We start from the raw sequence: 17,746 nt of genomic DNA, 5'->3' as shown, positions 1-17,746 counted from the left end.
GTGACTCTACCAAAGTAAAAGCCTAACTTTGGAGCCTATTTTGATCACTTCTCAACAAACTACCATGACATAGTTGGTACCTTAGGTTTTCTACACCACAAAAAAGCAACATCTTATCAAGTATATATCTCATTTGTAGTCTAAATATCCAACAACACTTAACATAAAACACTAATGAGTGATATTTCAGTTTTATATTGGGACTTGTTTTTAGAAGATGCACTTAAATATCTTGATAAAACGTTAATGTCTTGCAAGTCGTATCTCAGATGAAACAAGCTTTTTTGACATCTCGTAAGGTTTTTAAGCAGCCGTGTTATTGGTAAAAGATGGATTTTTTTGTTTAAAGATCATGGGCCCTATTTTAACCATCTAAGCGCAAGGTGTGAAGCACCTGGTGCAGGTGTGTTTAGAGCATGTCCAAATCCACTTTTACTAGATTGACGTCGGAAAACAGGGTCAGTGCGCTGAACGCATGGTTCGGGTTGTACTTATTCTACGTTTACACGTGGCCCTGAGTCTTGAAGTCTTGAAACAAGCTTTTTTGAGAACAAGTTTTTTACGGGGCCGTGTTCTTGGTAAAAGATGGATCATCTTTTTTAAAGATCATATCTAATTATCTCCAAGTAATTTTAACCAAATGAATTTAACTTCTTCCATCAGCCGATTGTTTATTTCAAGCAAAAAACACTTAGTATTCATGGTTTTTTTAAAGTTGCCTTTTTTCCAGTGTTGTTTCATAAAACACAACAAAGATCCATTTTGGATTTTATGAATCAATATTGGATCATTAAAGGTGCACTATGAGTTCCTGAATGATTTCAGCATGATTTCATTTTAGTCTCAACTGGTAGTCATCTCTCCTTGACCCGCTAGCTGCCTGCCCCCTGAACATACCATGACAAAGCCCGGTCTCGGGAGACAACACAGGGTCGGAAACGTCAAAGAAATACTAGAGGCACAGGCTGTGCACCAAAATACCACAAACCACGTTCCAACCAATCATCAACAAGATGGTTGGGGGAGGGGGTGGGGGTTGTTGTCTCCCCCCATATTGTGCATGCACACTAACTAACAGTTTTTCACGGTGTGTTCAGGGGGCAGGCAGCTAGTAGATCAAGGAGAGATGCCTACTATTTGACTAGAAAATGAAATTGCACTGAAACCATGCAGGAACTCATAGTGCACCTTTAAAATGATAATCCATTTAAGTAGGAACATGGATAATTTAAAGCCAGCCACAGACACGATGCTCTGAAAACTACAGTTCATACATGTCATTCTGCAAGAGTCCATCCCAACAGGTTCACTTACACCTTTTATTAATCTTGTGTTACAGCAACAACAGTCACATTCTTCTTCTTTAATAAAACACATAAACACCACTAACTTCAGCTTAAAGTTGCACTAAAAATGTTGAAAAGAAATCAGTTATTTATTTTAAAAAAATACAAAATGAAGTACAATAAAACGTTTCCCACCCAACATATTTATTCATCACGTTACTTGATTTAATTAATCCTACAAAAACTTACTACTAATATTCTGATTTATGTTTACTGCACAAGAAGCTAACTTAAAGTCTGAAAGTTTTGTATGACAAACATTTTATTTGAGTAAAACCCCACAAAATGTTTTGCGGGATAAAGAGGAGTTTTATGAATTGATTATTCAAAGAATCTTAAAATGATTTAATGTGTTGATTTAAAACTATAAAGTAAATATTTTTGTGAGAGACGGATTAAAAAGAAATATCTAAATCTGAGCAGTCATTTAGCCAAAAACACTGTATCCTACATTTCCCATAATGCAACTCAATAGTTTCTTTTATTGTCTAAATAGATGACTGGATGGTCAGCCTGTATCTTCTCCTCCTTTATGATTGGCCGACAGCTACAGACACAGCTGCGCTCTGATTGGCCGACTGTGTGGCTGTCTGTGAGCCCTGGTAGGCTAGCTGGGCGTAGAGGCGGGACCTGAGGAATCGTGGGTAGCTGTCGCTCTCCATCAGGCTGAAAATCTGATCCTGGGCAATCTGGAAGGAGGCGGCGTTAACGCCCAGACGAAGGCCCTGATTGGTCGATTCTCTGACAGAAGAGTCCACGTTGACCTGGAGACAGACAGCAGCGGGGTCACATGATACATCAGACAGACAGACGGACAAACAGACAGACAGACAGACAGACAGATACCTGTCTTGCTGCGTTGGTAGAAATGTACTCATCATAGATTTTCACGGCTTTGGCGGCCATCTTGCTGAGGGGGCGTGTCCTCTTGAATGTCTCCGCAGCTAACCAGAAGTCCAGGTTCTCCTCGCTGAACTCTGACCTCAGGAAGTGCCGGAACACCGCCAGACCATCTGACCAATGGGAAGAGAGAAAGGAGACTGTTCAACCAATCGAGACAGACTGTCATCACGCAGGCGGGGGGCTTGCTTCTCTAAACACTGTGCAGCGTTTGGCTGCATGTTTCCTGTAGTAGTGTTGTAGTATTACAGTATCGTTACAGTGGAAAAAAGACTCAAAAGCACTGCAAGCATCTAAAAAAAACATTAAAAAGCGCAAAAAAATATAAAAAAAACTCGATATAAAAGCATAAAAAAAGTGTCTAGTGTTGTAAAACTGTGCAACAAGCTTTTAGGTGTGTTAGCCAATCAGCAGAGATGTATCTGTAAACTCGTAATAAAAAGCCAAAACCTCTGCACACACAGCATGGTGTTCTACGCACCCTTTTCTGTTTAAATAACAGTTTTGTTGAGTCTGAATGCGCCCCTGGTCCTACAGAAACAAACAGGAAGTGGTTTATCTTACACTGATTGGTCAGCAGAGCCTCCAGACTCTCCGCCCACCTGAGCACCTCCCTCGTGGATGGTCTGAAACACACAAAACAAATGCCTCACCTCAGACACACTGGAACCAGCAGGAATCTGTTGGACCCAGCTGAACTCATCAGTACAACAGTGTTCCTACCTGTTGTTTCTCAGAGCTTTCTCCAAACTGTTACCATGGACACCAGTACTGTTTTTGGGTCTCCGTAGAAACAGCAGTCGGCTCCGGACGTCAGCGGCTCTGAAGAGGCGACGATGAAGAGTCAGAGCGACAAGAAGTACAGACAAACAAAAACACAACTTCTGATTCATTGATTGGCTCTGACGTACCCAGACCTTCTAGTTTATCTTCTCTACCAGTGACTCTTACCAGTGTATCTCTGTGTGTACTTGGTTCTCAACAATCCCACCATTCAGTCCCAAAACGTCCCAGTTAGAGAGGAAAACATATTCTTAGTAAATCTTTATAATCATTCCCTGATAGAACCAATCAGGCCTGCCTTGTTTCACCATCTATCGCTATTATACTTACACTTACTACTTGTTGTCTGTTGAGTTTGCACCTTCAGGGTTGAAAGCATTTAATTGGAAGTCCTTTTGAATAAAAGCGTCTCCCATAATCTATAGAGAAACAGGGGGGTGAAGTACTCCTTTGCCTGAGACAGGTTATGAGGTTATGTTGGACACAGACCTGAATAAGACCTGGGTACCACTGTCTTAACTTACACAGCATGAGTTTGTAAGCTGGAAATGTTACCACAACTTCCAACGTCTTGACCCTGAAAACCCAAATTATACCTCACTGACCACAAATCCTGCTTCGTAGTACAGGCGAAGAACTAAATGGCTGGAAGCTCATACACCAAAGACATTTTCTCTCTTCATGGTTTGATTAACAGGTGGGCAACCTACTGCACATGCTCAGCACTGTCTGTGTTCAGTGTGTGTGTGTGTGTGTGTGGGTACGTACAGACTCTTGGTCTTCTTCCTCAGTCGAAGGTTTCTGAACTCCGTATCCTGAAGGAACAAAACAACTGCCTGTTTATACATGTATGATTTTATGCTTTATGCTGCGACACAAACTGCCCTCTGGGAAAAATAAATAATATTGATTGATTGATTGTCAGACTACGTTACTGGACTCACATTCTGTTGCTCTGTTTTTGGAACACACTAGTCTCTCTTCTAGACTTTAAATCTCTCATCTGGACTCTGCTGCTCTACTCTCTTGTGTCTTGGTTTTGTCTGCACTCTATTAGACTTTTCAAGCATGTTCTCTAGTTTTCTTTATTTTTTCTACTTCCGCTGGTCTTGTTTTTCTCTTCTGGTCTGTCCTGATCCAGCCCTGAAATCCCCATCACCAATACCAACAGACTCCATGTAAATAATCTGGACTTTTAGCGTGTATAGAGCCAGCATATCTCCACCAGACTCCATGTAAATAATCAGGACTTTTAGCGTGTATAGAGCCAGCATATCTCCACCAGACTCCATGTAAATAATCTGGACTTTTAGCGTGTATAGAGCCAGCATATCTCCACCAGACTCCATGTAAATAATCTGGAATTTTAACGTGTATAGAGCCAGCATATCTCCACATGTAAATGAAGACGGCTTTTGATAGTTTTATTTAGTTTCTGTCCACTTTGAATGAAGTGTGTTTTACGATGATAAAAGTCCTGATTATTTACATGGAGTCTGGTGGGTTTGGTGATGGGGATTTCGGGGCTGTTTTGTGTTAAACTAAAAGGTCTCTTCCGGTCTCTACCTTTGTGCCGTTGAGCAGCAGCAGCATGTGGTGCAGAGACCCTCCTTCTCTGGTCAGCTGTTTCCTCAAGGTGTCGACAGAGGGGCGCCGGGGGGCGGGGCCTGTCCCGAGGTCGAGGCCAGAGGTTGCAGGGCGGGTGAGTTGATGGATGGTGCTGTCGGACAGGAAGCGGGGAGACCGAGGTTCCTGCAGCAGAGAACCCTCTGAGAGAGAGCGCCGCAGAGCTGAATGACAACAAAAACAACAGAATTAATCTTAAAATAACACCTCAACTGCTTTCAACACCTAGCTCACAGTGGTTCAGTTTATAGTTTTAAAGCAGCACTCAATATTTTCAGCTGATCTTTCCAGATCAGTTAAACGTTAGGGCTTTCAGAATGAACGAGATAATGAGTTAACACAATTTCCTGTCAACAGCACTGAGTTGTTTTGACGTGAGATTAATCTGTGTGCATTGTGTGATCTGGGCCTCGGGACGCTCCGTAGTTTGAGAAATCAGGAAGCAAAAATATAAAAGTCAAAATCAGAAAGCCCTTCCAGAGAGAACCATCTGGAAGGGCTTTAAAGCCCTTCCAGATGGTTCTCTCCACCAGACTAAAGTTATCTGCATGTAGTGTGGATGTGAACTGAGTTACCACCGGAATACGTCCAGTCTCAGACTCCACTGGAGCTTTAAACACTGGAAACACTGGAAACACATCTCTTTAAAAGGTCCCATGGCATGACAATTTCACTTTATGAGGTTTTTTAACATTATTATGAGTTCCCCCAGCCTGCCTATGGTCCCCCAGTGGCTAGAAATGGTGATAGGTGTAAACTGAGCCCTGGGTATCCTGCTCTGCCTTTGAGAAAATGAAAGCTCAGATGGACCAATCAGGAATCTTCTCCTTATGAGGTCATAAGGAGCAAGCTTACCTCCCCTTTCTCTGCTTTGCCCACCCAGAGAATTTGGCCCACCCATGAGAGAGAGAGACATCATGGCTTTAAAAGGAGCAAAGTGGCAGTTGGTCAAGGCCACCCCCCCTCCACCTTGCCCCCCCCCCCTCTCCTCCTCAATAGCTACAGACACAGAAATGGCACATCCTAAGGAAAGCTCATTGTGGGACTGGCTCTAGTGGCTGTAATACTGCACCAAGGCTGAATTATGGGAAAGAGACTTCAGATACAGTATTAGGGGACCACTAAGGTCTATATAAAAGAGACTTCAGATACAGTATTAGGGGACCACTAAGGTCTATATAAAAGAGACTTCAGATACAGTATTAGGGGACCACTAAGGTCTATATAAAAGAGACTTCAGATACAGTATTAGGGGACCACTAAGGTCTATATAAAAGAGACTTCAGATACAGTATTAGGGGACCACTAAGGTCTATATAAAAGAGACTTCAGATACAGTATTAGGGGACCACTAAGGTCTATATAAAAGAGACTTCAGATACAGTATTAGGGGACCACTAAGGTCTATATAAAAGAGACTTCAGATATACGTATTAGGGGACCACTAAGGTCTATATAAAAGAGACTTCAGATACAGTATTAGGGGACCACTAAGGTCTATATAAAAGAGACTTCAGATACAGTATTAGGGGACCACTAAGGTCTATATAAAAGAGACTTCAGATACAGTATTAGGGGACCACTAAGGTCTATATAAAAGAGACTTCAGATACAGTATTAGGGGACCCCTAAGGTCTATATAAAAGAGACTTCAGATACAGTATTAGGGGACCACTAAGGTCTATATAAAAGAGACTTCAGATACAGTATTAGGGGACCACTAAGGTCTATATAAAAGCATCCAAAGAGCACCATATCATGGGACTTTTAAACACTGGAAACACTGGAAAGGAGAACAGCGAAATGGACGGACCTTCAGGTCTGTAGCTGGAAGAGAACTCCTCCTCCTCTTCATCTCCATCACTGTCCTCCTCTTCCTCTTCCTTCATGTTGAAGTGGAGGAGAACCCGCCCCCTGCCTCCTCCTCCCACGTTCTCTGAGGTTTCCGAGGCGCTCTCCCCCTCCCCCTGCTGCCTCTCCTCCTCCGCTCCTCCACCTCTCTCCTTCCACACCGGACTCCTGAGGGGGGGAGGGCGGGGAGGCTGGGGGAGGAGGGGAGGCTGGGGGGGGGCGGTCCTGGAAGGAGGGGAGGAGGAGGAGGAGGTGTGAGGTGAGAGAGAGGAGAAGGGAGAGCCAGGGGAGTAAGGAGACAAGGAGGAAGGACGGAGGAGAGGAGGATCAGAGGAGTAGGGAGAGGAAGGACGATAGAGGAGGTCAGACTGGGCGAGAGAGAGGAGGCCAAAGTCTGAGGGGAGGTCTGAGGGCTGAGGGGGAGGAAGGGTGGAGGAAAAGAGGACAAAGAGAATAGAGGAGGAAGAGAGGAGGGAGAGGGAGGGAGAAGGGAGGAAGAGGAAAAACAATAAATAGATAAATACACCAAGAATAATAAGCCAACCACTAATACATATGTAAGCGAGGACTTCAGCGCTGCGAACACTTCTAATTTGAAAAGGTAAACTCTTCCAGAGATTTGGAGCAGCCAATCAGAAGGCTCGCTCAGCTTTATGTTTTAATGGATCGGGAACATCAAGCAGCTGACTGGATGACCTCAGGGTGCTGACATGTAACAGCTCAGATAACTAAGAAGGTGCCAGCAGAGGGCCGCATTGGGATAAGGTCCCGCCAACGCAAATCTCACGGGAGGGGGCGGTTTTTACTTTGCTGCGGGCGGGAACGGGATGTAGCCTAGCAACAGGATGGAGTCAATAAATGAACCTCAAACGAGGTCTTTACAACACAAAAACAAAGCAAGGCAATTCTGACTTTTGGAGAAGTTTCTCAATTGTTTGTGACAAAGATGGAAACAAACTGGACTTTGTCCGTTGTGACAAATGTACAAAAACACTAAACTACAACGGACACAAATCTGGCACCTCTGGGTGGAGGGGACACCCCTGCTCTGTTCTCCCCGGTCAAAGGAAGCTGCTTTTCAAGGATACACAACATCTCATTACACACAACTACACACATGAAACAAGAAACTCCTGAGACATGTGTGGAAGTGTTCTAGACATACGGCCATAGGACTTCTACAGACCTATAAAATGACGCGTTATCTCATGCGGGACGGGAGAAGACAAAAATCAGTGCATCTCCATTATTGTGCGGCCATAAATTCTCAGAGTTTTGCGGGAGCGGGCGGGAGTGTAACACAAAGGTTGGGGGTGCGGCCGGTAAGGGTCAGAAATTTGGCGGGAGCGGGATGAAGAAAACCGTCCCGTGCAGGGCTGTAGTGCCGACCCCATCTCAGATCCTAACAACAACGGTGAAGCAGACAGGAAGCCAGTGGAGCGAGGCTAACCCTGGGGTACAGGGATCAGGACTTGTAGTTTTAGGGAAGTGTGCTCTCTTGTTCCTCTGCTCTCTTAGCCTGGGTAAACCCTGACGAACTTCCGGCAAATTTGTCTGGCGAAGAGCCCATTCAAACCCATTTCCAATGTTCACAAAATTGAGGCACCAATCACAACCGCTGAGGCGGGCTTTACGCGGCGAGGATAGCGCAGCGACGGCGAGCAGCTTTTTGTTTACATTCAACATGACGGCTACCGAAGCCGTGCTTCACGTGCTCAGCGAACTGCAGGTCAGTGTGACATATGCCGATTTCATCCCGGTCAACTCTACCATTAACTGACACCATAAGTTATACGAGTTACAGTTCTCAAAGACACACGCACACAGCACAGTCTCTTTTTCCTTTCTCTAAACTTTTCCCCCGTGTGTGGCTCGCCGTGTGAAGCGCGTGTCCGCGCTATTCTCCCACATGTCGGGAACGTCGTGAATTAACCTGCAACACGTCAGCTGTTTGGGAATTCTTCAGCGCGTGTGCAGAAGATAACAAGTTTGCAATATGCAACACCTGCACCTGGGTTTGGAGGGACCACACCAAAAACCAAAATCACATTTTGTTTTAGTGAATGTGAAAAGCGTCACCCGGATCGTTGCTCTGATTGGTTGAAGGACTATCCAACGAGACCAGAGGCATTTGAGTAGTGTCCGTTGGTAACGCCCCTCTGGAAATGAATTGTCAATGAACCTTTCCCAGACCCACTCTCAGTTATAACTGAGAAGGGTCTGATGTCAACCAGGCTACTGCTCTCTACTTCTTCTTGCTGTCCCTCAGAGACTGTCTGTACCCCGGTGGTGGTGGGGAGAACACAGCGTTGAGCATTAACATCTCTGTGCATGCTCATAACAAACGTCTCTTCATTTAGTTTATGGTGGATGGGGGGCGGGGTTTACAGGTGTGTCTCTGTCCTACCTGGTGGTGTCTGGTCTCCGTGGGAACCAGCTGTAGTTGGATGTTGTCATGGAGACAGAGACGGACTCTGACCTTCTGCTCAAAGCTGAATGCCTCCAGACTGAACAGACAACGCCAGCACATCTGAGAGCTCTGCAGGAAGTAGATCTGCAAGGGCTCCGATGACACTGGGGGACACACACACACACACACACACACACAATTAAACACATTTTATTTCCTGAATCTATCGAGAAAGGGACATTATTTTAATGTATTCTAGTTCAGGCTGAAATAAACTACATTCAACATTAAAAGTTATGTGTCAATATTAAAAGTACCAATAATGAACAGCTAAATCAGTGGTTCCCAACCTTTTTTCCTTGGCGCCCCCCCCTACTCATGTCTAAGAAAAGCTGAGCCCCCAAAACCGAAGTTGAGGTAACTCTCGAGATAGAGCCTCTCTTTCTTTTTTGATACAGAGGAGTTATCAGCACTGTTTCTCCGGCATGTTTCATTCATAAGATTGTGATGCCGTGGCGGCAGGAAAATTGAGGATACAAGAAAATATATAGTTTTCATACAGACTTTTGTATACATTAGATATTCTAGTGTATTATAATTTGTTTAACATGTGCAAAACATTTTTTTTTTACCTCAACCTCAAACCAGATAAAGACTCGCGCCCCCCTGTGATCTTTGCCGCCCCCCCTGGGGGTGCCCGGACCCCAGGTTGGGAACCACTGAGCTAAATGATGTTCATCATGTAATAAGAAGTAGAACCACTAGGGGTCACAACAGGCTGCATCATCTCTCCTCCTTCAGATCCCACAGTGTAAACCAGAGTTCATCTTAATCCAACATGTGGATGTTTAAGAGGAGCATTAACCTCCCAGATGGTGGTGGTCTACCCTGGATGGTTTACACGAGAAAATATATTACTGAAAATGTGCTTCAGGTGTTTGGATAAGTCAGGAGACACTTTACAGTACAGTCCTCAAAAAGTCCCAGCATGCTGGCTTGTTGTATTTTACACAACATTTCCATGAATCATGGATGTGTTGATGACATAAATGAGGAAATATTAGAGGACTGAAGGAGACCTGATATTGAACTATGGTGGGATTGGACACTTGAGGGTCCGGGAGTGGCAATGCATGATGTGCTCCTGATGGAGTAGGTGGACAGAGATGGAGTGGGGGGAGGAGGAAGGGGCCTAACAGGAGCAGGTGGTGCGTTTGGAGGCCCACGCTCCATGGCTGCAGCAATCCTCTCCAGACTTGAGGAGATGAGCCCGAGAGGAGCAGCAACATCACCACCCGGTCAAGACGGACATTTATTACTTTGCCACAGCTCCGGTCTGTCTGTCTGTCTGTCTGTCTCCCGCTGGCGTGCGCCAGGCCAATCCGCCATCATAATAGCAATCCACCATGGAACAAGCACCCCTGCTCTTAAAGGGAATGTGAGATGACGCTCTGATTGGTTTATTGCACGTTACGCCCGAACCACACCTAGCTACTTCAGACCAACCCATTTTAGATTTGCGTCGGGCGCAAGAGTCATTTATCCCGCCGTATCATAGCAACATCGCCCGAGATCCGCCGACAAAGATACTTGCATTTCAGATAGTTAAAATAGCTAAATATATAAAACACAGTCTTATGGAGTAACCTCCCAGATGGTGGTGGTCTACCCTGGATGGTGTAGACCCTATGGATCATAATCTAAATCTTAAAGAGAAACCTCCCAGATGGTGGTGGTCTACCCTGGATGGTGTAGACCCTATGGATCATAATCTAAATCTTATGGAGAAAATGAACCACACTGCTGACAGTTATGCCAGAATTAGAAACAGACCAAACAGGAAACAGCATGATGTTATTATCACAACTCTGTGTGTTTGTGTGTGTGTTTACCCTCTCGGAGCTGCAGCGTGTTCAGGTACAGTGGACTCTGTAGGACGTTGCAGCGTCCAGCTTCGTCCTCTCTGGTGAACAGCAGCAGGTCACTGTAGATCAACACGGTCACCTGAGACACACACACACACACACACACACACACACAAAGACTGAATGTCGCTGTGACCTCTGACCTCTGCTAACATCTGTGTTCGTCTCATCTTCCTCCTGATCTCATCTTCACTTTTACTGGAAACATAAAACTAAAAAGCAGCACATTACCAGAAACTGTGTGTGTGTGTGTGTGTGTGTGTGTGTGTGTGTGTGTGTGTGTGTGTGAGAGATCCATTAGTGTGAAACGGATCCTGGTTCAGGTCTCAGCTGTCTGCAGACTCTCTGTCTCTAGACTCAAGAGGATCAATATTGTGATCAGGAAGCTATATGTTTTACCTTTGCAGTAATATATATATATATACAGTGAGGAAAATAAGTGTTTGAACACACTGCTATTTTGCAAGTTCTCCCACTTGGAAATCATGGAGGGGCCTGAAATTGTCATCGTAGGTGCATGTCCACTGTGAGAGACATAATCAACAAAAAAAAAATCCAGAAATCACAATATATGATTTTTTAACTATTTATTTGTATGATACAGCTGCAAATAAGTATTTGAACACCTATCTATCAGCTAGAATTCTGACCCTCAAAGACCTGTTAGTCTGCCTTTAAAATGTCCACCTCCACTCCATTTATTATCCTAAATTAGATGCACCGGTTTGAGGTTGTTAGCTGCATAAAGACACCTGTCCACCCCATACAATCAGTAAGAATCCAACTACTAACATGGCCAAGACCAAAGAGCTGTCCAAAGACACTAGAGACAAAATTGTACACCTCCACAAGGCTGGAAAGTGGTACGGGGAAATTGCCAAGCAGCTTGGTGAAAAAAGGTCCACTGTTGGAGCAATCATTAGAAAATGGAAGAAGCTAAACATGACTGTCAATCTCCCTCGGACTGGGGCTCCATGCAAGATCTCACCTCGTGGGGTCTCAATGATCCTAAGAAAGGTGAGAAATCAGCCCAGAACTACACGGGAGGAGCTGGTCAATGACCTGAAAAGAGCTGGGACCACCGTTTCCAAGGTTACTGTTGGTAATACACTAAGACGTCATGGTTTGAAATCATGCATGGCACGGAAGGTTCCCCTGCTTAAACCAGCACATGTCCAGGCCCGTCTTAAGTTTGCCAATGACCATTTGGATGATCCAGAGGAGTCATGGGAGAAAGTCATGTGGTCAGATGAGACCAAAATAGAACTTTTTGGTCATAATTCCACTAACTGTGTTTGGAGGAAGAAGAATGATGAGTACTATCCCAAGAACACCATCCCTACTGTGAAGCATGGGGGTGGTAGCATCATGCTTTGGGGGTGTTTTTCTGCACATGGGACAGAGCAACTACACTGTATTAAGGAGAGGATGACCGGGGCCATGTATTGCGAGATTTTGGGGAACAACCTCCTTCCCTCAGTTAGAGCATTGAAGATGGGTCGAGGCTGGGTCTTCCAACATGACAATGAGCCGAAGCACACAGCCAGGATAACCAAGGAGTGGCTCTGTAAGAAGAATATCAAGGTTCTGGCGTGGCCTAGCCAGTCTCCAGACCTAAACCCAATAGAGAATCTTTGGAGGGAGCTCAAACTCCGTGTTTGTCAGCAACAGCCCAGAAACCTGACTGATCTAGAGAAGATCTGTGTGGAGGAGTGGGCCAAAATCCCTCCTGCAGTGTGTGCAAACCTGGTGAAAAACTACAGGAAACGTTTGACCTCTGTACTTGCAAACAAAGGCTACTGTACCAAATATTAACATTGATTTTCTCAGGTGTTCAAATACTTATTTGCAGCTGTATCATACAAATAAATAGTTAAAAAATCATACATTGTGATTTCTGGATTTTTTTTTTTTTTTATTATGTCTCTCACAGTGGACATGCACCTATGATGACAATTTCAGACCCCTCCATGATTTCTAAGTGGGAGAACTTGCAAAATAGCAGGGTGTTCAAATACTTATTTTCCTCACTGTATATATATAGCTCAGATCCAATGAAACGGAAACAAACTGAGGCAGAGAAACAACTAAAGAATCTCTCAGTTCTCATTGGCTACCCACAGACGTTTCACCTCCCAACAGTAACATGCATCACACTGTAGACATCACACTGTAGACATCACACTGTGGACAACATAGAAGCGCTTTGAAGCTAGAAGAGTGTAGACTTTTATGAATGTCACAGCTAGAGGAAGATGGACATGTGCAATGCAAGGTGTTATCCACTTAGTGGTTATTTTTGCTTAACTTTGGAGTTTTATTACATAATGTCAGCACTGTCTACCGAGACGCAGTACTGTAGTAGCAGTATACATGTACTACAGTATATGTGCAGTACAGTTACTCTGGCAGTACTGTAGTAGCAGAATACATGTACTACAGTATATGTGTGTAGTAGCAGTATACATGTAGTACAGTATATGTGTGTAGTAGCAGTATACATGTAGTACAGTATATGTGTGTAGTAGCAGTAACATGTACTACAGTATATGTGTGTAATAGCAGTAACATGTAGTACAGTATATGTGTGTAGTAGCAGTATACATGTAGTACAGTATATGTGTGTAGTAGCAGTAACATGTAGTACAGTATATGTGTGTAGTAGCAGTATACATGTACTACAGTATATGTGTGGTATTACCTTTGCAGGCAGCAGGTCGGCCTGGTGGAGAACCATCTCCTCTGACATCAGCAGGGTTCTGTCTGGGCTGCACAGATCCAAAGGCTGAAAACAACAAAACACCGTCACATACATGTACTACAGTATATGTGTGTAGTAGCAGTATACATGTAGTACAGTATATGTGTGTAGTAGGGTTCTGTCCGGGCTGCAAAGATCTAAAGGCTGAAAACAACAAAACACCGTCACAACAGCAACATGACATCATGACTTCACGTAAACATACATGCCCACTTTCTAAAGCCAAGTAACACGGCAATAATTGCACACAAGTTGGCGTGTCATACATACGCCACTTCATGACATCAGTCTGACAACAGAAGAAAAGATCTCCTTCCTGTAGTTTAATAGGCAGGAAATAGGAAGTATATGAAAATGAGTCAATAAAAAGGAAATCAAATCCAACATTGTCTAGAAAAAGCAACAACAGCTGAACTCTTTCCGAGCTTAGGCCACCACATTGGTTAGCTCTGAGTTTTTGTTCTGATAAATACAAAGATTTATAACAACGTGAGCTAAACCAGAATATTCTGGATCAAACCCGACTCAACACAGGAAGTCTAGCGTTCTGAAGTTTGACCTGAACAAAAGGTGGCGGTTCTATGGATCGGGTTTCTAACTTCTAAGTGGTTCTGTCCAAAGCCTCACTGCTCGGCCGTACCACGTGACTGGTTCATCAATGGGATAGACCTTTTTAATGACAAACATCGTTATCTGTCTGTCTGTCTGTCTGTCTGTCAGTGTCTCTGTCTGTCTGCCTGTCTGTCTGTCTGTCTCACCTGCACGAAGACAGGGAAGATGAGGGTTTTGGGTGCCAGGGTGATGTAGCTTTCATACGATGAGCAAGGCAGGTGTGATTGGACGATGGTGCAGTTCTGGTAGTTGCCGTAGTTACTGGGAGGGGCTGATGAGGATGCAGAGGTGGGCGGGGGGCAGCCGGGGAACGGTCGCCGTGACGATTCGGGTGGAGGGTCGTGGAGGAGGTGTTGCCCTCTCCTGGGGTGAGTCTGGTACAGACGCCCTGAAAAGTGACATCATCAGCTTAGAATCCAGACATTTAGAAAGACACATACTATAATATAACACACTAAACTTATATTACTACTCATTACAAGATGAGTCATTTTATCAAAAGTGACAATGAAAGTGTATTATCTTAAAATCAAAACACAGACAGAGTGTGCTGGGTGAGTCTGGAACATGTAGAAACAGTCAGTAGGACTGATGATGATCAGTCAGTCAGTAGGACTGATGATGTTCAGTCAATCAGTAGGACTGATGATCAGTCAGTCAGTAGGACTGATGGACAGCAGCCAGTCAGTAGGACTGATGATGAGCAGTCAGTCAGTGGGTCTGATGATGAGCAGTCAGTCAGTAGGACTGATGATGAGCAGTCAGTCAGTGGGTCTGATGATGAGCAGTCAGTCAGTGGGTCTGATGATGAGCAGTCAGTCACTAGGACTGATGATGAGCAGTCAGTCAGTAGGACTGATGATCAGCCAGTCAGTAGGACTGATGAGCAGCCAGTCAGTAGGACTGATGGACAGCAGCCAGTCAGTAGGACTGATGATCAGTCAGTCAGTAGGACTGATGATCAGCCAGTCAGTAGGACTGATGGACAGCAGCCAGTCAGTAGGACTGATGATGAGCAGTCAGTCAGTAGGACTGATGATCAGCCAGTCAGTAGGACTGATGAGCAGCCAGTCAGTAGGACTGATGATGAGCAGTCAGTCAGTAGGACTGATGATCAGTCAGTCAGTAGGACTGATGATCAGCCAGTCAGTAGGACTGATGATGAGCAGTCAGTCAGTAGGACTGATGATCAGCCAGTCAGTAGGACTGATGAGCAGCCAGTCAGTAGGACTGATGATGAGCAGTCAGTCAGTAGGACTGATGATCAGCCAGTCAGTAGGACTGATGAGCAGCCAGTCAGTAGGACTGATGATGAGCAGTCAGTCAGTAGGACTGATGATCAGTCAGTCAGTAGGACTGATGATCAGTCAGTCAGTAGCACTGATGATCAGCCAGTGGGTAGGTCTGATGATCAGTCAGTCAGTAGGACTGATGATCAGCCAGTCAGTAGGACTGATGAGCAGCCAGTCAGTAGGACTGATGATGATCAGTCAGTCAGTAGGACTGATGATCAGCCAGTCAGTAGGACTGATGATCAGCCAGTCAGTAGGACTGATGATCAGCCAGTCAGTAGGACTGATGAGCAGCCAGTCAGTAGGACTGATGATGATCAGTCAGTCAGTAGGTCTGATGATCAGTCAGTCAGTGTGGACTTCCTACCGATGGTTGCGTTCCTGTCGTGGTAAACCGGCTGCAGCAGCTGAAACACAAACACAGAAGACGTGGAAGATGTTTTATGATTCCTTTAAACAAAGTGTTGTGTAATAACTGTCGGGGTATTCTAACAACATAACACAGGATTTTCTAAATGATGCTATAAACGTTCTAATTGTTGTTGTAAAGGTACAAAGGTTCTACTTCCACATATGATAATGTTCCAGTTTCTGCTCTTATTCTGAAAGAGACAATCTTCCTCTAAGCTGTTGAAATATTCCTCTCATATTTTGGGACCCCCTCGAAAACGAGAGGATACATCTCAAGGGGTTTATCCTAATAAACAAATATTCACGTTTACATACATTCAAAGCCACACACACACACACACACACACACACACACACACACACACACACACACACACACACACACACACACACACACACACACACACACACACACACACACACACACACACACCCTCCCTCTTTCATTAATTCATAGTAATATTAGTGAGCAGGTACTGCTGGTCAGATGACAGGTTATAGGAGTATTAGTTTAGTTACTTTATGCATCATACTGTATTCCATGAAAGAGGATGTTGGGTTTTACACGTTTTAAACATAATACGCAAACATATTTTAACGCTCACATGACAAATGCATTTTGGGGGGCTGCAAATGAAAACTTTTGAAACCAGGTTCCTGAGTAAAATCTTATGCACTCCAGTGTTGCTGTTTAAACTAAACCAGTCTCTGTGGAAACATTGACGTCACGACTCCACTTCACACACAGTATTACGTTTACATCAAATAGGCATGCGAGTAAAACGGTAATGGCAGATTACCGAGCTGTGTGCATCATATTGTCTCTGAGAAGCTTGTTAACGCTCCTCCTACATAGTGTCTATATTGCTCCGTTGATGATGAAAATTCCACCGGATGTCCGTCCCCTTCCTCTGTCTCTGTGTCAGTGTTCTAACCTCCGGTGGATTTGTGAGGACTATGGTTAACTGCTCCTCAGATCTCTGCAGGGTAAATCCAGACAGCTAGCTAGACTATCTGTCTGTCTGTCTGTCTGTCTGTCTGTCTGTCTGTCTGTCTGTCTAACTGCTCCTCAGATCTCTGCAGGGTAAATCCAGACAGCTAGCTAGACTATCTGTCCAATCGGAAGTTTTCTGTTGCACGACTAAAACTACTTTTGAACGTACACATGTTCCACCAAAACAAGTTCCTTCCTGAGACTATTTAGCAGAGGCACCGTGGCTCCGTCCGGAGTTTAGCCCCACCCACGATGAATGCGATTGGTTTAAATAAATGCCAATAAACCAGAACACCTATTTCTCCCATCCAGGAATGCTGGGTGGACTAGTCAGACCTTCCTTTGCAGCAACACGCTGGAGGAGGGTCTGACAAAGCGAGACCACCGCGATCAGACAAAAAGGCCCCCCCTTAAACAGGGATTCACCTAATGGCCTGGCAGGCGTAGTGCTGCCTTTAAGGTCCGTTTCTGTGGATCTGTGTGAACGCAGAAAGTATTCAAAACAACGTCATATAAATGTAGAACATAAAGGAAAATGTTTCTGGTTTTAGCGAGACCGTTGTTGTGTAAACGCAGCCTAGAACACTAAGAAAGGTTCAGGGTCAGGTGGATCCAGACACCTGCAGACCCTGCTGGCAGGACACCATGTGACAGCCGCCATCTTAGACAGCTAGCTACGGTTATACCACACAGAGTGTGGGGACTATGAGCCGGCTACAGACAGGGCAGGACGGTGCTTTCAGGGCCCGAGGTTGAGTTTAGCCAGAAAAGGTTAGTGCCATTTGAAGAAGATTTGTTAAGTTTAGGCACCAAAACAACTGGTTAAGTTGAAGAA

General features: G+C 44.6%; 1 protein-coding gene across 1 annotated transcript in view; it reads right to left on the bottom strand.

Moving 5' to 3' along the window:
* Positions 1-1,305: 1,305 nt before the first annotated feature.
* The window catches only part of LOC114556335 (regulator of G-protein signaling 3), a 54,530-nt gene continuing 38,089 nt past the window's right edge, over positions 1,306-17,746 (bottom strand). The window contains exons 16-28 of the mRNA XM_028579237.1: positions 15,874-15,913; positions 14,361-14,602; positions 13,543-13,626; positions 10,809-10,920; positions 8,914-9,080; positions 6,807-6,919; positions 6,469-6,674; positions 4,596-4,819; positions 3,798-3,844; positions 2,970-3,068; positions 2,811-2,872; positions 2,193-2,359; positions 1,306-2,110 (exon numbers count right to left, since the gene is read on the bottom strand). Of these exons, the coding sequence (XP_028435038.1) occupies positions 1,877-2,110; positions 2,193-2,359; positions 2,811-2,872; positions 2,970-3,068; positions 3,798-3,844; positions 4,596-4,819; positions 6,469-6,674; positions 6,807-6,919; positions 8,914-9,080; positions 10,809-10,920; positions 13,543-13,626; positions 14,361-14,602; positions 15,874-15,913 (1,797 nt within the window). The 3' untranslated portion in view covers positions 1,306-1,876. The remainder of the gene's footprint in view (positions 2,111-2,192; positions 2,360-2,810; positions 2,873-2,969; positions 3,069-3,797; positions 3,845-4,595; positions 4,820-6,468; positions 6,675-6,806; positions 6,920-8,913; positions 9,081-10,808; positions 10,921-13,542; positions 13,627-14,360; positions 14,603-15,873; positions 15,914-17,746) is intronic.

Source organism: Perca flavescens, chromosome 5 (assembly GCF_004354835.1).
Source record: "Perca flavescens isolate YP-PL-M2 chromosome 5, PFLA_1.0, whole genome shotgun sequence".
NCBI lineage: Eukaryota > Metazoa > Chordata > Actinopteri > Perciformes > Percidae > Perca > Perca flavescens.
Note: the sequence above shows the minus strand (reverse complement) of the source record. Positions and strands in the feature narration are given on the sequence as shown.